Source organism: Halichoeres trimaculatus, unplaced genomic scaffold (assembly GCF_033239565.1).
Source record: "Halichoeres trimaculatus isolate MK-OKI-2021-1 unplaced genomic scaffold, fHalTri1.1 fHalTri1_scaffold_23, whole genome shotgun sequence".
NCBI lineage: Eukaryota > Metazoa > Chordata > Actinopteri > Labriformes > Labridae > Halichoeres > Halichoeres trimaculatus.
The window spans coordinates 11,350,744-11,372,983 of NW_027437201.1; the positions used below are offsets into that span (position 1 = coordinate 11,350,744).

At 40.1% G+C, this 22,240-nt stretch overlaps 1 protein-coding gene across 2 annotated transcripts in view; it reads left to right on the forward strand.

Moving 5' to 3' along the window:
• snx29 (sorting nexin 29) overlaps positions 1–22,240 on the forward strand; it is a 184,891-nt gene that overhangs the window by 120,619 nt on the left and 42,032 nt on the right. For both annotated transcript variants that reach the window (XM_074663546.1, XM_074663547.1), the window contains exons 17-18: positions 2,724–2,779; positions 3,122–3,203. In XM_074663546.1, coding sequence (XP_074519647.1) covers positions 2,724–2,779; positions 3,122–3,203 — 138 coding nt within the window. The remainder of the gene's footprint in view (positions 1–2,723; positions 2,780–3,121; positions 3,204–22,240) is intronic.

Consider the following 22,240-nt stretch of genomic DNA (forward strand, 5'->3'; position numbering starts at 1 on the left):
GAGCGTGTGTCCTTCGCCTCACTGCATGCTCCCAGCTTTTAAGAGCTGCTACAGACGATCAAACATGGGTCATTTTCTTTCTTTCTTTTCACATGTGTGTGTGTGGGGGGTGTGTGTGTAATTCTTGGAGAGTCTGATCAAAGCCTGGATGCAGGAGACCTCACTAGAAGCTGCCTGCGGTGACAGTGTTTCAGCCCAGGTTTAGATAGTCTCAGCAGGGGAGCTGAGAAGCTGACAGGCCGGCTCTGGACAACAGAGATGGAAAGAAGAGAGCCACACACTCTCCCTTTCCTCACACTCACACAGGCAAACATCTGGGTCTGGTCATCTGGAACCCCAAGGGAGCTTCACGCAGGCAAAAAGTGAATCAAATCACAGGCTTTATGAACTCGTTACTGAGGGTGTTAGGTTTGGATGAAGACTACTAACTGAGGATGATCATTAGCAAACAGCAACACACACACACACACACAAACTCAGCATATGTGCATGAAGAGGCATTCCAGATGTGCAAGCCAGATGAGTAAACAAGCTGCAGTGAAGAGGTTCCCAACCTGTTCAGTCTGACTAACCCTAAATCCCTGCCAGATAAACTCAAGCACCTTTCCCTGAGCTCCAGCAGTCATAATCCAGCTGTGTCATTCTATGAGGTTTTGTTGATGGATTTAAAAAAAAAAAAATCACTGCCAGCTTACATTGACCGAGATGTAGTTTTTCTATATTTTTTATTTGTTCGATCCGTTTAGTAAGGGTTCATGGTCTTAAACAAACTACCTATGTCATCGCCAGTCACTGTTTGTGTTATATGACAACTTTATTTTTAGCTATTTGAACTTTTCCATTTCTAACTTTGACTCATAGATGAGGCGAGCAGTTTTTACTACACTTGTTAATTTCATTTTGTATAAGCAAAAATAACCAGTTTAGCCATTGCTTTTGCTCAAAATTTAAGCTATTTAATTAACTAATTAATTATGATATTCAATTGATTACTTGATACATATGTTTATTGAAGATTTTGGGTTGTTTTATGCCTTTAATCAGATTGGAAAAGACAGTGGATAAAGTCTGCTAGGGGCAAGAATGGGGAGGACTCCCAAGCTTTTTTTTTTGCTAGCTACCTGAAACTTTGACCTGTTTCATGAAGCTAAGTATGTCACCACAAGCGAATACTGCCCTTCTTTTAAAAGCTAGCTAAAAAGCTGTTAGTTGTAAGATAATTAGTGGTGTTTTTTGTGCTTAATTCTTTGCTTCTATACTTTCCACAATTTTTGCAACTTGAACAGGGAATGTATCACTATCAGCTGGCTGTTTAAACCAATACTTTTTAAGCTAACTGTCAGTTCATTGCTATTGGCTCACTGTTTTGGCTGTCTATTGTTGAGGGATTAATGATATGGGAACACATATAATTAACACATTATTCCTCACTTTTTGTCTAGGGATTTGATTTAAAACAGCTATAACTACTGTTTATAGGTAATGCTAGGTTATTCAATTTGCACCAGTATGTAGATTTGTTTGGCAGCAAGCTGATGATGACATCCACTGAGACATTTCGTCAACATAAACACAAAACCAAACAAAACAGTCAGAATCAACACACTATTAAAACACTAAAAGATGATTTAAAACGTACAACAGTTCCACCAAACATTTTTAAAATGAAAGCGAGTATCATTTGAAAGATACATCTATAAAAATAAATAAATAAAAAAAGCTACAATAGAAAAGTCAAAACTACAACAGTAGAACCAAGATAAAAGCAAAAATAAAATAAATCCAAGATGAAAGCCATGATAAGACCATTTAGATAATGCTAATAAATTGGTTTGTGCAGATATTAAGACATCAACTCAATGATAGCAGCAGGAACAAGCTGTTTTGCACCTCTTTGTCTTGTACCTTGGGACTGTAAACCTCCATCTGGAGGGAAGAAGTTGAAACTTATTGTGCAGAATCACTGTTTAAAACTGAGGTAGCTATCAGCTATACCTGTCAGGTGTACAGGTATGCTGGATAAAGCTGTGACTCACCAATCAGCTGCTGGACCATTTAACTCTTGTTTACAGAATTTCTTTTTAATGTTGCGTTACCAAGGACAGGACAGACTCAGTAACAATATGATGAAACAAGGTCGTGATGGTTTGATCAATGCAGTGCAAGCGCTGTTGACCTTTTTGTACACTGCTCCACAATTATCCTCAAAGTTTTGTTTATTGTCAGTGATTGTCCAATGATTGGTCAAATGCAGTTGTCTGACCTTTGATTTAAGTGCTGTTACATGTGTGAGTTTTCCTTCCTGACATAAGTGAGCATATTTTTGGTTTTGGAAACGTTTAGCTGGAGGAACGGCTCCTTGCACCATTCTACAAACTAATCTATGTCCAGACCAAGAGTGATGTCATCATTTGAAGCATTTTATTGATGTATTTTATTATATTACTTTAAGCTAAAAGTCAGCTTTTTACCGTTGGCTCATTGTTTAGCTCACTGGCTTAATGAACACAATATTCCTCAATTTAGTCTGCAATTTTTATTCAAAACAGTCATTTCAACTGTTTATTCCTAACCCCATGCTGAATTTTTAAACAGAAATATTTATTCATTACTTCTAGCCTTTCCAGTTTGCTCTTAGTTAACTATTTTACGCAATCAACCATCAAAACAATTTATAGCTAATTCAGCCTTTCATCAATCTTCCTCTCCTTTTTCTTTCACAGGTTGCTGGGGACTTAAGCCAGACGTCAGATGACCCCAGCTTGTCTGATTTTGAGACGTAAGAAAATTTCTTCATTAATTTTAAATGATGTCAGTTTCCCTCAGTTTTATTTCCTTATTTATTTGTTATCATGCTAAGGGTTAAAGTGTAAACCCACCAAAATGTCTGCTTTCAGGATTAATGCCGCTAAGTTGTTCTCACCTGTAAACAAAACAAAGTATGAACTCTGATTTCACATCTTCATTCTTTCTGCTCTCTGATTACGACCAGATTACAGAACACAGTTAGCTGTCCAGGCTAATGCTGACTCACTGTTGATGTTTCGACCAACGTTAATACTGACGGCTCCGATGGTAATGTTGATTATAATAATGAGGTTTGTTTCTTTGCACCACTCAGGGCTCACCGTGCTCTCATCAACGTGTGGATCCCCTCCGTGTTCCTGCAGGGCCGAGCTGCCAACGCCTACCACGTCTATCAGGTACACTCAGTCTCTTTAATATCTTTCCGTCCGAGCTGCGTCTTATGTTTGCCCGGAAAACTCGCAGACTCGTGAGGACTAAGTAAGAGGAACATGACCCTTGGGAGAGAGAAGCTGATTAAAGCAAAGGCAGAGTGTTGGTGGTGGGAGGTTTTCGTGATCAATCTGTTTGAGTTGAACCAAGCGAAAGAGTGATGGAGCTACAAGTTCATTAAGTCGAGCAGCAAAGGAACAAATGAGCAATCTCTGCAGTAATTATACATAAAACCAAGTTTGCATCAGTACCTCATCATCAATGTTCATTAAAAGACCTCACATCATTCTTTTTCGCTGCTCTAGTGTAGACTAATTTTCAGGCCTCTTTCTATTATAATGCTTAGCGTGGTTTGAACTATGCTTGGAGCATGGCATGATTGTTTTTCCTGGTTTATCAGTTGTCCAAAGACATTCCTTTTTGCATGATTTCCTGCTGGTATGAAAAAAAAAACTCTCTCTTCTGCAAGGATGTCCAAGTGTGTGGGAGCTTGTTAACACACAGCTGGAGCGCTATATGCACACCCTGAGATGCACTGAACCACAGTGATGTTTCACCCTGCTGGCTCTGGTGCCACCCATCACCACCTTCTTCCCCCCGTTTTGCCATGTTACAACCTCCAAGGGAGGATCAGAAGGTAGAAGTGGTAGAAAATCATCCATTAAGATCAATAGTGTTACCCATAAGGAGCCCACGCTGTTGTTTTTATGAATGGTGAGAGCCATCTTGAAGACAAAGGTCATAGTTTTGGGCTTTCATCATCCTTTACACGAGGAGTTTCAGATCCTCCAGGTCCTTTTTAAATGGTTTGTAACCACCGTGATGTATGGTGACGGTGGATTGATTTTGTGCTGTGTTGTGTGTGCTGTATTGTTTGTATTGTATTTGTGTGAACGACCGCCTGCAAAGAAAATTGCCCCATTATTGTCTTGCCTTGAAAACAGCAGTATGTAAGCTTTCTCCTTTTACCAAATCATGAGCTGTTTTTTTGCCCCCTGTTGGCTGCCAAGAGAAAAACATGCATACTTTTTTCTAGAGATGTAAACATGACTTTTGAAGCAAAGAGGATACTGGTACAAGCTGAAGATCATTTGGTTTCATGCTATGTTTTGGCATGTGTGTATAAAACTGGGTCATCGGCATAGTACTGTATCCAGAGAAGTGTTCAATGAATCATTTATAAAGCGTCCAAATGAAATTGTCCCCAATACAGAGCCTAGTGGTACACCAACTGAGCAGAAGCACTTTCTGTATTATCATACCAAAATAGAAGTTGCTGGTTTGAAACCTTGAACTCTTGACTCATCCCTCACTCTCTACTCTCGACATTTTATCACTCTTCAACTTTAATTAATAAAGGCAAACGTGTCCCTCAGAAAGACAAATCCCACGCAATTACAAAAACTCTAGGTGTTGCAGTGACACTAGTAGATATTTTAATAGTTTTAGAAATTGAACTGAAAGCAGTTCTGCCTGTGTCATTCCTGTAATCTGCAGTGATGAAGGCTGTAATATTAGCTGGACTGGCATTATGAGCAAGCAGGTCAACAGGGAAACCTTTTCCTCTTCCTCTTCCTGACCTTGAACTTTAACTGGTTCAAAGGAGCTGTCTGCAGTCACACTTTAAATGTGTCCTAACATACGCTAGTGTCCAATTAATTTTGACGTCAGCCCCTGAGGATGCAGAGGCTTGCCCCTTATGCGTCCCTGCTATTTGTATAGCTGGAACTCAAGCAAATCTTTCCTGGCCTTAAAACTACACCTGAACAAAGGCTATACTTGTCTTTCTGCAGCGCCACAACAAAGTTTGTAATCAGGTCAGAACTTAAGACCAACTCTAATGACAGCAGCACATCAGCACTGAGCTGTGTGACAGGCACTTATCTAATCAGGGTGTTCAGCGAACTGAACTCATCTCATCCCCTCTGTGACTGACTAACTTTTTCTGTAACATTAAAGAGGGGGTATTGTGCTTTTTTAAGCTCTATATACTGTACCTCTGGAACTTTCACAGTAGCTTTACATGTTTATTTCTCTCACACTGGTGGTTTGGAAAACCCTCATTTCAGCCTCTATCTAGAATACTCCATTTTAGCTGCTGAGTCCCACCCTACAAGCCCCCTTCCCTCTGATTGGCTAGCTCTCTGGAGGCCTGTCAGTGCCTGGCTTTGGGCAGACCTTGGTGTTTGAGGCCCGCACCTCCAGTGTGGCATGATCCAGTTTGGGTAGCCACGTGCGATGACATCATCATTTCAGCAAGCCTTGTAAAGATCTCATGAAGATGTAATGTATATTTTCTCAGAATTTACAGTTTTCAGCAGTTTACAGATAAATTTAGGGAGTTCTTCGACATATGATAATGAAACAGTTATCAAATTTACTGACATTATGTATGGATATCTAATTTTGTTGCTTCAATCCTTGTTTCATTTATGGAAAAGACATAACACTCCTTCTTTAAATAGATGTTAAATAAAACACTTGTCTGATGTATGGGCAAAAATTACTGTTCATGGTATGGGATGTACACACCCAAAAAATGGGCATATGGAAACCCACAGGAACAGTGGACGATGTTCTTCCCTCTGTACAGAACCACATGCACATAAAGTGATGCACACACGCACACACACGCACACTGAGCTGTTATCTGCTCTGTAGCCAGGAGCTACAGCTGTAACGTTAGTCAGGGGAAACCATATGGGATGGTAAGAGACAGGTGACACATCCTCAGCTCTGACTGATAGTCAGGACCCAGTGGCTACAGAGCTCAGCCTGGCTCAGCTTATACATAATAGATGTAAACGCACAAGAGCTGAGAGAGCTTCAACACCTTTTTGTGTGAAATAATCTCCTTCCCCCCAAAAGGACAGAGGCTGGACAATGGCAAGTGTGAAGCATTGTTTTAATACCTCTCATTCCTGCCAATTACAGCTCCAATCATGCAGAGATTTTGGTATTTTTTCTCCTCAATCTGAATCCAAAAGCATATGAGTTGGGCATTTCTGAGCATTTACAGCTGAAAATATGAAGAAGCTTTTTTTTTTCCCAAACTGTAGTAAAGTATTGGAAAAGCAGTTCCCTGCAGTCAGAAGTTTTGAGAACAGATCAGTTGTTTGGAGGCTGGCTCAAACCCTTCCCAAACTTTCTTTTAACTCTTCTAAATATCATAAACCTTCTGTCTTTGTCTGAAAAATAACACTTCCTATCTGTTGAGGGGAGCTTCTCTCTTGTGCAAAAGGCAGTGTTGAAAAATAGGCTTTACTTGTTTGGCTATACATAAACTCAGGGAAACGTACACAAAATAAGACGATCTGGAGAAAAGATCAAAGAGCTGAGCGAGCTGCAGATAAATAGATTGAGGGGAAACAAAAATACATACATAAATGAGGAAGCAAGAGAAAAACACAAGTAAGAAAAGGTAACAAAACAACAAAAGTTTTGTATTTTCTGTATTTATTTTTGTCAAAGTCAGTCCTTGAGACAATCCTTCAAAGTGATTTACCCAAACATTACCCCTGTAATGATTTTGGGACTTATTTGTACAGAATGATGGAGATTTCCTTTTTTTCTAAGTCTTAGCTAAAGATTATAGCCAAAAGAAACCCAAAGAAAAGACTTGCCCTCGCTCACCCTTCTTCCCTCTTTTGTGGGGTGTGAATGCTCATATAACTGAGTGGAGTGGCCCAGAATCCAAGTTGCTTGAAGTCTAGTAAAGTTTCCACTGTCTATGATAGTTTGAGGTGCCATGACTAGGGATGGGTACTGAATTAGGTAGTTTCATAAGCACCGACTGAGTTTCATCTGTACTGATTCACATAAAACCAAACGGTATAATTTTTTGGTACCTAAATACATCCTTGTGACTGGGAAAGTGAAAGAGGAGGCGACTTTCTATGTAAAAAATGAACCCAGCATTGCAAGTTTTTGTAATGAGAAACAAATATGTTAAAATAAAAAACTTTGAGATTTTATATTTAAACAAATCAATATTTATCACATAAACACACAAAGGTACAGAAAATTGGTACTGTTGAGTATGGATACCAATGGCCAGGTACCAAGCATCTGTACCGTACTGTTTCAAATGTGAAAGGTACCCATCCCTAACTATGGCATCTGCTGGTGTTAAGTCCAGAGTCCAGTCAATATAGCTGTGCAGATAGAGCACCTTATGCTTCATTCTACTGACAAGCTTTATGGAGGTGCTGATGCCATTTTCCTGCAGGGCTTGGCTCCTGCCCACACTGCCAAAATGATCAAAAGCTTGTTAAGTGACCATGATATTACGATGCTTTATTGGGCTAGAACACAAAACCTATGAGATATTGTCAAGACTAAGATAAAAGAAACCAGACACAGTAATGCAGGAGAGCTGAAAGCTGCAATCAGAGCAACCTTCGCGCTTAAGGAACCCCGAACTAAGTATCAAGTACATCTAAAAGGACATACTCTTCAGAAGGCCAACAGACGAGGGAATCCCACACTTTTCAGATGGATGAAAAAAACATTAGGATGGTTTAAAGAGTATGAAATGTGTTGGCGTATGTGGAAATCTGCCACTCTTGGAAAATAATCAGTGTCCACCTTGCAGTCTTACATTCATGGATTGCCTCCAGCATAAAACTGGAATGTTTTCCATGGTTTCCTTGATTTAGCCTGATTTTGCTCCTCTCAGTATCTGTCTCTGAGAGACTGCTGTCCAGCCCTGGAGCTGCTATAAAGAGCAGCCCATCTGGTGTATTAGAAACTTCCGGTCTCAGAGCTATATCTGTCTAATGGCTCCCAGTGGAACCAGCTTTTGTTCTCGGACAGGCTAATGGATGGCCAAGGTTACTGAGTCATTGTTTGTTAAGGTGAGGTTGTTGTAGTGATTGAACACTGAGCCAATACTTAAAGACCAGAGAGAATCAGGAGGGGAAGGCCGGGGTCTCTTTAGAATACCCCAGAGCTGCTGTGCAGACTTTCTTTTCCCTCTGTGTTTTTCTCCTTCTTGCACATACACACACACTTACACACACACACGCATATGCTTGCAGAATTGAACCAGTGATGAGAGCAATGAGCCGAAGCTGGAGTCAGAGAGGGTGTGGGAGGCTCGAGGAGTGAATAGGATTGTAGAAGTGGGAGTCTAAGTCAGGTCACAGCAACCTTGTGGTTTGAAATGAGCTGCAAACGGCTCCGTTCTGCTGCTGGAGTCACCCAGAGAGGAGGGAGGGTCGTCAAGCCACCAACTCCCTAAGTATCATCTCTCACTTTCCTCCGTTTACCTTTGACACTCTCCTTCCTTTCTCCTCACTCTTCTTTGTCATCCTTTCCTTCCATCTTCACTCCTCTGCCAGATTGGATGGCATTATTGCGCCGCTAAAACCGCTTGTACTTCATTTCCCGTCTTTGCATTTCCTCAGAGCCACTTTCCTCTCTGAGCTCTTCTGAAATGACTCCCATCTCAAACTCTGCGAGGCCCTGTGGAAGGATGACAAGAGACAGACAGAGATGGAGAGCTGGAGACTGATGGATTTGCTCCATTATCAGCTGGGTTTTGCTCTTTGTGGCGCATCGTGCCTCCAGGCCTTCATCCCTCGCTGTGCTTCTTTCCCCCTTCTGAACTCATAATGAGAGAATTATACCGGCCGCGGCGAATCTCCCTCCCACACATTACTAACAATTGAGGTTATCACGAGAAGAGGAAAGAAAGAATCATTTGCGCGCCGTCGACGAACACAAGGAGTCATTTGTTGGGTGCTGGAGTGTGTGTGTTTTCATCACCTGTGTATTTTAGGCTGGCACCATGCTGTGAAAAGAGCATCAGTCACAGGCTGATGAAGAACTTTTCTCCTCTCAGCAAATGAGTTGCGGGTGAGATCTGAGTTATCTGGATTTGTGGATGTGTGGAGTAATGTGTGCAATAAAGCAGTTGGCAAAAACTCATATACAGAGAAATGAGAAGTTTAAGGAGGATGGCGACAAACTCAAGATGATATTTAGATCAAAGAATGAAGATACTTGTCTGTTTTCCTGATGTACAAACATCCCCAGCTCATTCTTCATGTATTCTGCGGATCTCAGTGACCCATATTTCTGCCACTTCAAGTTTCACAATGAAAAAAAGTCGTAACAACATGGGATGTAATTTGATACCTTGGGATGAACTTGATGGGTCATCTGCAAAAGGTCTTAGTCCGCTCAGCCTTTTTGCTGAGAATTTGACCAGAGAACCAGGACGAATGCTAGTCCGTCTCCTGCTGCAGGTGGTATTCTATCACATGATTTAGTGCAAAAAACAAAACAATAAACAACCCAAACAATAATGTTGTGTATAAGTGTGCTTCCAGTGTTTGACATTGCCATTAAAAAGCCAAATTTTAAAAACTATTTATATGATTATAATTATTTGTTCATGAATTTAATTTTTTGTATGTTTGTTTCTGCATTTATTTGTTTTTTTTTTTCAGTTTATTTATTTATTTTATTTTGTTTAGATATTTTTAAATGTGTTTTTTAATCTCTTTTTTTTTATTTTTATTTGATTTTTTAAAATTCATTCATTCTATCTTTCCTTTTAGTTTTTTTTTAAATTATTATTATTTTATTTTGCCATCTACTCCTTTCTTTACTTTACACTGGCAAAGTTTCACAGTATAGAAACCATTTTGACAAGCATGATCTTTTTAAATCATCTTTAATTTATTCTTTTAATTGAACAAGTTAATTTTCTTTTAACTGTTAAATATTATTCATTCAATATTCTCTAGAAATTGATGTATTTCTTCGTTTGTGTGATTACATTTTGTTTGATTTTGCTTTTTTTTTTTTACTTATTTTTACATTTTGGATCCAATGCTCTCATCCTCCTTTTAACATCTTTTTAACAAACATAAATTCAGGACATTTGATTTACATTTATATTTAAAACAAAAGAAGCCGCCCCAAAGTGCTTCCCAGCTGGGCTGGTTTTGGTTCAGAAACAGCCTGAATAGGATTTTTTACTATAAAGAACAATGAAAGTAAACAATACAGCACAAAGTGTGAATGTCATCGTCTGACTCAGGTTATTTCACATACTTTTTTGGCAAACACAATAAGGGGATCCTGCTGAGAAGCTGGCGGCTGTCTGATGGGAGCCTTCAGGTCGTTGATTACTGGGTGTCATACCTGTGGTGCTGCAGCAGTGGGAGGGATATACTCTTTGTGCAGCAGCTGTCATTCTATGATGAAGTTTTGTTTGCTAACAAAGGAGACAGATATTACTTGCTGACGCATGTGAAGTTAAGCATGGATAAAGCTTTTGAATAATTTAACACGTTACATATTGTTGAAGATGAGAGATAATTAAAGTTTCCTCAGTTGAAATAGGACTGATCAAAGTGCACTGACAAACTTTTTTGACTCTAAGTCTAATCTAGATGCATTAAAAGTTCAATACAGGAATCTCTAAAAAGGGTTTAAAGAGGGGGTATTACACTTTCCCAACATATACAGGTTTTCAAACAGCTATGCATTTAAATGTAGAAATCCCTGAATCAGTGCATTAAATGCTCAGTTTGTTCTAAAGTAGCACAAGAGCTTCAAAAGACTTACTAAAATGATGAGGTCATTGCATGAGGACCTCCTAACTAGTTCATGATGCATTTAAAGGGTGGGCCTCTAATCCAAGGTTTGTCTATAGCTCTGCCCCTGACAGGCCTCGTGAGGGCTGGGCAATCAGAGTGAAGGGGGTTTGTGGAGTGGGGAGCCTTCAACAGCTGTAACGAAGCGTGTAACACAGGCAGAAAAAAGGAGTTCTTTAAAATCCCAGTGGGAGAAAAAATGGTAACTTTTTTGAGCCTCAAATCAAGTAAAACTTCTTCAGGACAGTGTAATGCCTTTAAAAAAAAGTCCTGGTAAATTATCTTTTAAAGGAGATGAACCTCTCTCTGTATTGTCTTTCTCTAATCTGTTGGTTGCCACTTTATGTCCCTCCCTTCTGTCCATGGAGTGAGATTGGCTCCACTTTCAATTTACAGCACTTTCAAATAACAGTCACGAAGACATTTGGCTTCTTCCCTCATTTCTAGATGAAACAAAGACAAATATTTGTCTTTTTTTCAGCCATGAAGGAGAAAATGATAGGATGTTGGCTGCAAAAACCTGTTCCCTTTCGATATGCGTGTACTTGTGCATTCATCCATCCACCTGTGCCTGCACAAAACAAACAGCGCTGAAGCACAAATAGAATAAGGTGTGATTGCCGGGCGTGCATCACCTTTGTGAAAATAGATCCATGCCGGCAGTGAAAAACAGTGCATTTGATCCAGCGCTCCCTTGCTGTTTTACATATACATTCAATAGATATGTGCATGTGCTGCATATGAGTTATTCTCTTTGATCAGCAAAAAGCTGAGCCTATAGTTTCCACACAAAGTCAGGGACTCGCTGCAAACTTCTCACTGTTTTTAATTATGCAAATGAGGCTGGATAATGTTTACTGTAACTTTCCTCTTGCTCATTCTTCTCCTCTCTGTGTCCTTCGTAAAGCACGGCGTTTGCTTTATGAGGCACAGCAGGTAAAAAAGCACAGACTGTGTGCGCTCCACGGTGTTTTCTGGAAGCACCTCTGTGTCATCTGTTCTGCATATCTTTGTCTTCTCAGGTACAGCACCTTTACCGGTCACATTGCGTGTGTGTGTGTGTGAGTGTGAGTGTGTGTGCGCTCTGGGAGAAAAGCAATAGAAGGTCCTAATTAATTGCAGTTACATAAACCATCTTTTCTGCTTCCCCGTGCCTTCCAGAGCCTTTAATATGCTCCATATGAAACCACATAAATCAGCCTCTCAATGAATAATTGAGACATCCTCGCTGACACTCTCTTAGATGTGTGCATTGCTGCCCGCCACGGGCCGCCATCCCCAAGAGGAATGCAACGTGGGAAATGTGTTAGCACCTTTAATTTCTAAATCGGCCATTGGGTGTTGCTGGGTTAGCTTGAGAGACTTGTGGCAGCTGAGGAGGAGAGCTTTACATTCTCAGTGTGAGACTCTGTGATCAGCCAGAGGCTTAGACCGCATGCTGATGGGCCGCTTTAGCAATGCAGATGAGATAATACATCCATATGTATAGATGGATCCTCTGAGTGTGAGTGTGAAGCTGTGTGTGCGTGTTGCATTCAAAGACAGATAGATCTTCTGTTTTTTTTTAATGTGGATAATGCTGATGATCCCGTGTAATGTCTGCGTACGTGCATCAAGTGATTATGGTTATGATTATGGCTGGCTGGCGACTGAGGGAGATTATGCTGATGATGGTAATGATGAATGCTTTACAATGATGATGATGACGATGATTACAAACGTTGCCTTGGTTTTACTTCCATCAGTCTGAGATTAACACCCTCACAAAGCCGCAGATGCTGCTTTTCGCTGCCGACCACTGCAGAGCTGACGCCACATCAGCTCAAGCATCAGTTTAACTTACATTACAGCTCCTTTCCAGGCACTTTAAGTCAGCGCTGATATCTAGAGTCATTCACATGTAGAGGTTGTGCTTTGACGACATGTTCACTAGCACTTTCAACGACACGCAAAAGTTTATGATGGACAGCAGGACAAAAGTTTGTGACCTTTTTGTGAGATAAAAATTTAAATTGTTGATGCTTTTATCAATATTTACTGTTCATCATAAATCTCTTATAACATGTTCTGCCTCATAGTCACCTTCTGACACCAAGATGACCCACATGAGACAGGTTTTTGTTTCTTTAGCACAACCAAAAAAGTGAAGTTCTCTTAGTCAGGGTTTAGACTTGGAAATGCCAGTACAATATTGTTCTCAGAAATAGTGCAAAGCATCATTGTAAAGTGAGTTTACTCATCATGTCTAACTGTGCACCTGGAGCCTTGCTTCCCATCCCAATGAGTTTCTCCTCAACTTCTAAAAACCTCAAACCTGTTGACTCCAGGCATGGCTCTGTGTCTGCCACTGTAGTAAAGTAAATAAGATTTGGCTTTGGAACGGGGTATTTTATTTTGACATTGAACTGGATCTTTTGTGGACTCCTTTGTATTGGTTCAAGAAGGTGACTCAAAAATGTAGTGTGTCAGGACTTCCCATAACTGGCACCCCGGGAATTATAAAACAAAACTAAAAGAAGAAGTCATATCCTCAAGGGATGGTACAGTTTTGAAGACAGAGTTAGAGGGTGTACCTGTGGCGTTGTGTTGTTCTGGTGTCTGGGAGCACTTTAGATTCAGTGTGAGCTCTGATGATGGCGGTAAAAAAGTGGAGGACAAAACCACGACTGAGTATTGCCAACTAAGTGACCTTGTTGCTGCATTTAATGAATTTTCAGACCCCTCTGGTGAGTTTTTTAAGACCACAGTTTTTGCGACTCTTCTGGAGTTTAGAGAATCTGAGGTTAAAGCATGTTTTGATCTCTTTCCAATGGTCAGCGTGTGTGAGTCCCTCCCCTATCCAAAACACAGACACACAGTCCTCATCACTCACAGCAGATGAAATCACACAAGTATGTGTCTCATTATGGTCACTTCTGCCTGTCCCCTGTCCAGGGTTGACATTTTGAGATATTTTTTTTTAAACAAGCGTTGTGTTTTATCTGCTTTCTGTCTGTCCCACATCATTTCTCTCTCCTGCAGAGTCCATGACAATTACATTAGGAATGCACGATATTGGATTTTTGCCGATATCCGATATGCTGATATATCGAAACCCCTTTTGGCCAATACCGATACCGATAATCACAAGTTTGTTTGTTTTTTTCACTGTAAAGAAAGCTAAGTCTATCCTGTACTGGCATTTATATGTTACTCTTATTGTGACGGTCTTATTTGTTTAACACACATAAAACAAGACAAAAAACATTTGATTTTACCATAAATAAGAAATGTATTATTTTTTCAAACTCAAAACATTCAGTATTGAAATACAGAAAAATAATTTCTTTAGATCACATGAACTTTAAATGTACAATGCATTTTTAAACAAAACCAAGTTGCATTTGATTATTTTAGAGCTACTGTAACAACCTGGTGACAGACACAGAGCTCTGCAGTGCAAATAAATGAAGTGCTACATTTTATTTAAGGAGCTTATTTTTCAGATGGAAAATAATAATAATCCTAACTGAATAGCACCTTATCGGCTGTGCATATCGGCAGAAATTTTCATATCTGCCGATACTGATAAACGTGTTTTTAAGCTTTTATCAACCGATACCGATATTGTGCCGATAATATCGTGCATCCCTAAATTACATGCACATGGATTATTCTGTAAATTAGAGAGCAGCGTCATTTAGTGACTTTTAGTGACTTCTGGGACAGCCAACAGTGACTTTCCTTACTGAGGAGCTGGCATGTTGAAACTAGCAATGTTTCACTCAGCTTTAGTAATGCTTTAAATGGGAAACGGCCTCATTTTTCAGGTTTTTATATGACTGTATTTGACATAATTGATTGAAATAGTAGTGGAAGATTATTAGGGTATATGGTAATCTGGGGTGTTGAAAACAAGAAGAATGTACACATGTGATTTTGTGAACCGTTCCATCCCTAATATCCTGAAACTGGCAAAACATGGTGAACAACTTAACAAATTATATCCCAGAAAACCACTTTTTAAATTTTTCTCAAAAGCTGTCCCAATCTTTGAGTGTATCTTCTTTTTTCCCCACCCCTGGCAGTTGGGGTGCTTAAATGCTGACTCAACCAAGATTTTGATCAGTTTGGAATTTTATAAAATGAATAAAAAATGACGCATCAACATATAAACATGTCAAACTGTGCTCTTTTCCCTGGTTGTTCCTCTATCATGCTTCATTTTCCCCTCTCACCCTCTTCTTGGTCCATCCCATTCAGCTCTACTTCACACCACTCTCCACTCCCCACCCTCCCCCCTGGATCATTTGCTTCCTTGCTACGCTAAAAGCCACTTCTCTGGACTTGACAGTGACTCATTCATTATCATAAAGAGGGCATGGAGAGAAAGAGTCTCTCGCAGTGACTGACTTTTTAGTCGAGTGTTTAAGGAGTTGCACACTGAGAAGAAGAGGAGGAGCTGTGGAGTAGGAGGGAGAGAATCAAACAGAACCGAATAAGAAAAGCAATTGTGATAAAAAAAGACGGAGATAAGAGCTCCAGCATGTTTTCTCCCGCTGTGGCGTCAGGCGGTTTTTCCAAGGTAGCCCTCATCCTCGGCGCTGAGTGCTCGTGTCTGGTGGCCACCTGCTGGTTTTAAAGAACCTGCGCTGAGTCGTTTGGAGATAAAGAGCTCACAGTTTCTGGTTTATTGATGGCTCTTCTGAACAGGGGAGAAGGGAGGAAAGCAGTTTTTTCAGTGGCATTTGAAGCCACATTTTACATCAGTGATTCTTGTAACTTCATTCAGCAGGTGTAATAAAGTTTCACCTGCTGACATGTGGAGGCAGAGTGTAAACTGATACCACATTGAAAATTCTCTACAGACCTCACTGATAGAGTTTCAATGCCTCAGTTTTTCTGTGGCTTTACATCATGAAGCATCACTTGAACTCTGATCTGCTTGTGTCACTCTAGATTCAGAAAATAACACAAACAGTCTACACCAATCTGAATTTTTTTGGAGCTGTCAGGCCAAACTAAATTGAGACGGTCTGGTCTACAGAAGATTCTCCGTTAAACTCATTAGCTTTTCTAATGCAGACGCTGTTGCCCAGCAGTGGATAGCTGCACTCATCACCAACATCTCCAAGATAATCACAAGTATTTGTCTTTTACATCATTTGTTCGACTTACTGTGTATAAACTAAATACATAATATGCTTTATAAGAAGATTACCATTTTGTTTTATTTGGGAGAATAGAATCATGGGCTACTATGGGGCAAGGAGGTCAAAGGTCAGAAGGCGTGGTATCAATTTGAAGCTTTAAAATACTCAGTAATAGTGAATCATCCTCAATCTGCCAAATATGGAAACATTGAAATAAGAAAACCAGACAATACTTTAACCTCACAGTGTTCAGTTCTTTGCCCATTTGTTAATATTAGGAAAGATAAGCATGTCCCAAGTGGCAACCTCAGGTCTGAGAATATGAGATAATGCGGAAGTGCTAAAATCTGCTGTTTCTCGAGTGTTCGTTGAGGCTGGCTCCGGAAGTACCTGAAGTCACATACACACCAAGCCAAAAAAAGGCATTTTCAAAGCAGAAATTAACCTATCTACAGCCTGGTTCAAAAAACGTCTCCTGTCTGAGTCGCTAATTTTACTACCGGCTCCCACTGTACGGGGGGTAAATTTTTTTCTAACTTGGCCGTTCAGAGGATACTAAGATCACAAGCTCCCCCAATAAGAGGCACAGCTGAGGGTCACATGACCAACAGGCGCCCTGTGGCTGTAGGCAAAGCCCTTGCCACTACCAATATGGCCGCTATAGCCGATGTGCATTATTTTCCGTTTCAGAAACAGACAGGTGACGTCGGCAAGACTACGTCCATGTTTTATACAGTCTATGGCATGTCCACATGGTCAAGTGTCAGGTTTGCAACCAGGTCACAATCAGCCAATCACAGATGTTGAAAATGTGTCTCATGTAGAGTAACACTAAGACTGTAGAGACAATAAAGCAATTTACAAAACGTCTTTTCATAAATATTAACTGCTTCTTGACATCAGATGACATGTCACACGAGATGGTCCACTCCTTCAAACTGAGCTCTCTGCTCAGGGCGGTGTCACTGAGTGTTTCTTGAAGCTAGAAAGGAGGCTTTAGGGTCCCACCAATAGCTACGATGCATCCCACCTGTCTGTCAACTCACCACGCTCCTGATTATGCAACTGTGTGAGTTACTGTTAGCCTTTACACTGTTAAACAGTATATCAACCACACCCTGTGCTTTATGTATGGATATAAAAATGAGCTGTGAGCAAAGACCAAAAGGACCAAAACATTTTTTTTCAAGCCAGTCTGTTAACATGTTGAATTTTGCTTTAAAAATCTTTGTTTTAACATGGGACCTCATAGGATGCCTGTAGACTTTATTGAACATGGACATAGGCCCTTGTGACATCATCTGCCTGTTTCTGATATGGAGTTTTGAAGCAAATCGTCAGTGGGAGACATTTTTGAAATGGGGCGGCCTCTAAACTTCCTCAGAAACATCTATACTGTCCCAGCTAGGGCGAACTTGTGATCTCAACACAACCTTTACTGCTGAGTTGCATGCCCCCCCCCAGCCAATACAAGTGGCTTATTTTTGCAACTACACAATATATCTTTTCTGTAGAAGTGACTCTCGTGAATTTCTATTTGACTTCCAAGTTGTCATCCCTTTCACATATTGGTTCTGGAGTTACACAGAGAAGCAGAAATACACTGAGTCTGCTAACCACCACCATTATCTCCAATAAAATTCATTTTCAGAGCTGCTCAGTCGATCAAATGCACCAATATGCACTCAGGCATCAGCACCAGTCTCCGTGTTGTTTTCCACAGATCTGCAGAGACATGTGACATCTTCTTTAATTCAAATGGTAAACACAAAACAGAATATATTAATAAGAAGTCCCTAATGCATTTAAGCGATGTTTTTGACAGCAATGGAGGAGAAGAAGCTTGGGGAGTCTCTGAAATGTTTGGAAAAACCCTCTCTTGTCACTCTCCCTTAGTTTCATTATCACATTTTAATGAGGAGGGTTCCCCTTGAAACGCCATCTGCTCCTGTTTTATCATATTTTACTGATTAATGGGAACAACACAAAAGTGATGTGGTAACGCGGGTGCCATATTGAACCAGTCGAACTCCCTCTCTTTGCTGTCAGGCAGCGTCTGATTACATAATATCTGCTGTGAATGGGTTTCCTTCTCTACTCTTTCTCTCCCTGGTACGCTTTTCTTTCAGAACAAGAACAAATCAGGAGTACGCTAATGCTGCTGCTTTCAGAGGGATTCAGTTTTGTATCAAGACCTCACCTTTATCTCATAACCCTCAAAAAAACCTCCCCTGGGCACAGATGGAGAGGGTGTAGGATATATAGAGGTGAACGTCTTTATTTTATCTTTTTATCTGCCAAAATAAATATTGTCTTTACCTCTCTATCAGCTGACAGAGTGCACTTCTACCTGCATGATCGCTGAACCAAAAGATGAGGTCACAAATTGAGCTTATCTATCTTAAAAGAGGGCGTGGCAACACTTGAGAAATCATTTTTATTCCCTGCAGCGCTGCTGAAGCCGTGACTCATGTTTATCTTAAGGATGCAGTAGTATTTTAGTGTTTTGTGTTGCAATTTTGCAGCTGTTATCACTTCCATTTAGCAACAGAACAATAGACTATGGATTATTTTGCCTCACTCAATCCTTCATCACGCTGCAACAATAATGCGAGACGTTGTTTTGCTTTAGAACTCTTTGTTGACTCAGTCAGAAAACTGTCAATATGTCCCCCGTTAAATCGTTACTTTAATTTCAGCACAGAGAGTCATCAAAAATAGGCTCACTTCTTCATCCAAGCCTCAATTTTCTCCTCCTCCTCACTCTTCTCTTTCTGCCTGTTATTGTTGTGTTTCTCTACAGGTTCAACTATAGTTGCCCCTTGTATTGAATGTCTTAGGTTCATCCTCCTCCTCCTCCTCCTCCTCCTCCTTCTTTTCTCCACTCGTCCACCCTCCTCATCTGCATCCATTGCTTTTTTTTTTTTCTCTCACTGCACAGCGTCTAATTCTGTGGGCTGTCAGGAGCAGCAGGGCTCTAAAATAAACATCTCCACCGCAGTCAGGCTAGTAATCACCCTTTCTTTTCTTTGGCTTTCTTCACTTTTTCTTCAATACAGTCATTTTTTTTTCCTTTTTCCAGAAGCTTCTTGAAACTTAAAAAATAAAAATGAAATTCTACATTTCTACAGAACCAACTTATGTGTTACAGGCTGGAGGAGTTCTGACCTCAGGTGATGTAATTTCTGTTCTTGTTACTTTTATAGTTTCTATTGCTTTGACAGCACAGACATGAAAGAAAAAAAGGATAAAGAGACGAAACGAAACGCAACAATTATCTCCAGACAGATGAAACTGTTGCTGATATAGTCACACCAAGATAACAAATAGATTATGTGGCCTGTTGGTGTCTATGTTGTTGCTATGTCCTGAAGTCCTGTGGAGAACTTACAAATCACATCAGTCAGAAAAATAAAAGTAATTTCACTACACTGCCAGACCAGTAGAGGGCAGTACAACAGCGGCTTAGATAGCTAATTTTGATCATGCTATGTGAAGCTGTAGATTAGGGCTGGAATGAAATGCTACACTCATGATTCAATACTTTTACAATTTTTAGAGTGCGGGTTCAATTGAAGTTGCAATTCTTCGATATTTATGAATTTTACAATTTCCATTTCACTTTTTTAACACTAGACAATGTGAAAAAGTTAAATGATGATAATAGCTACAGACTTTATCAGGAGCCATATTTTCCCATAAAATGCACATCACGTGAGCCAGAGAGAAACATTTCACCCTCTGCTAAAGAAAAGAGGAAACTTTTTTCCAATCCAGTTTATAAACAAAGACTGAAATGAAGAATTTGACTTTTAAAAAAGTCTTTTTTTTTTTTTTTTTTTTTTTTTTTTTTACAAAGAATCACAATTTTGATGTTGTCAGACAAAAAATCGTGATATGTATGATTTTTTCATCCCACCCCTACTGCATATACAATTCGTCAAAGGAGAGAAGTGCAAGTGGCAAAGCTGTTTCAAAATGCCTGTATCGGGTTGACCCTTGAAATGCTGCTCTATCTCTTACTTTTTAAGTTTGCAGAATTTGTGTTTTAGCTTCAAGAGCGACAATGTTGATTGGTGACTTTCAACCAGATGCATCCATGTCCAATTGTAGTAGATTATCAAGTATCATTTGTGTTTCAACAGCTTTTTGTAAACTCCAAATCCTTTGACAAGTTCAGCGGAAGGTCTCCAGTTTACAGGGTCACTTTTTAAACTGTAACACCAGGCGTTGATAGAGACACAATCCCATTATCAGGCTCAAAGAAGATAACTGTTGCAGAGGTACAAAACTCAATTGAACCACCGCTGTGTGGGATGTTGTAGTGGACTGATGGTGAGATAAAACACTGCGGGAGCTTCAACAATTGTAAACGCTAAGCTTGAAAGCCCCGCCCACATAGTTTCTAATCATTTCTAGACCCCTGCAAGGAGCAGTTAGCCTATAAGTAAATTAAGTCCTACATTTGTTCAGTTGAAAAGTACATAGTCTTTCAGATAATCCCTAGATCCTGGAGCTGGTTTCTGCAGTTTGAAAGCATCCAATGTCATGGGCTAACGGCTATTAAAGAAAAGCTTTAAAATGCTTAGTGTAATTTAAACAAGGAAATATACTGCCAGATGAGAAACTACCATATAATATTGGCTCTATAAGATGCATTTTAGTATCTTTATAGTCATTTAAAAAGTGATATACAATGGTGTAACCAGTTTTCCAGGCTAGATTATCCAGTAGATGGCGCTCAAACTAGCAAGTGCCTGCTTTACTGTCAAAATGTGCTTAATGCATAATGAGGAAGAGACCTCTAGCAGGGTCAGTCTAAAGGTTGTATTCAAACATTGTGAGGTAGTTTACCAAATACACGTTTTGACACATTGGGTTGATTGAAAAGTTTTAACAATGTAAGAAAATAAATGACTGGAAGAGGGGAGTAACAAGTTGGTAGCTGGCATGAAGGCAAACTTTTTGAAAGCAGTGGAAGGCAGACGGAAATGAAGCTCAGTACATTCCTCTTTCCTGTCCTGTAGATTTTTCTGCCTTCCCTGCCTCCTCTCTCTAAAAACCTCCAAATGGATTCTATTTTCTGCCTAATTGGGCAAATGTTTTGGCCTGATCTGTGAAGAGGGAGGGATGACACGAGGCTCTGCTGGCTTGGCTTGGGTTTGTCTTGGCTCTCTCCCTCTCTCCGTTTGCTTGTTAATTATCACTCTCCCACTTTAAACACTAATACAAACACCTTTGAAGATCTCCTCGGCTAATGTTTTGCCGGCTCCAAAGCTTCCTCTTCCTTTTGCTCACTCTTGTTTTATAATTAGTGTAAATCACGGCCTTGTATGAAAAAATATGTTAATTTCTTTCTGCAATTTGTTGCTGCTGTTTTAGTGATTCTCTCTTCCTCTCTGGTCTCATCAAGAGTCTGAGCTAGTGTAAAATTTAATTTGAGCCATTGGAAATGTGCTGGGACAGATGAAAGTTAGTTTGCTGTGTTGTGAAGGATAACTCTTTTTATTACAAGCATCCGCAGAAAACATTTTTTTCCTCCAATTCTTGAGGGAGACCAAATGTAGCTCTTCAAAGGGTCCAGTTTAGCATGTCCTCTACAATGTTATTCATTTCCCACAGGATGGCCCAGGGTCATGGTCATGGAATTCAATGATTGATCGAGGGCCATGAAAAATGACTTGCATTTCAGGGCTTATTGTTCCCTCATTACAATGTTTTTCAAGCATATATATATTTGCATATATTTGTGTTGTCGTTTTAGCAAACACAAAAACCGAAATTGTGGCATTAGGAAAGACCCCAAATTTTTAAGGTATATTAAAGAGGGGGTATCATGCTTTTCAGGGGTGGGGAAAAAAATCGATTTATCTATGTGATGAACAATTCCTGGTGTGAAATACTGCCCCCTACAGTTTAGGAATGGACTCCGCATTGAGTATCAAAAAGTATAAAAGCGGCATGAGTTCTCTCATGCTGATTTCAGGTGTGTGTCATGTTCATGTTTTAGGGATGAGCCTCAAACACCAAGGTCTGCCCCCTACACAGGCCTCCAGAGGGCTGGCCAATCAGAGCAAAGAGGGTTTGTGGAGCAGGGAGCCTTAAAGAGACAGCGACTTAAATGAAGCCAAGATAAGGTTTTTCTAATACAGAGAAACAGGAATCGATTGGGGCGAAGTGCCCTTAAGCATGACACTGAACCTTATACTGCTCCCACTGTTGGTCAGTGGTGTGTGGATGAGTATGAAGGTGTTAGTTAAA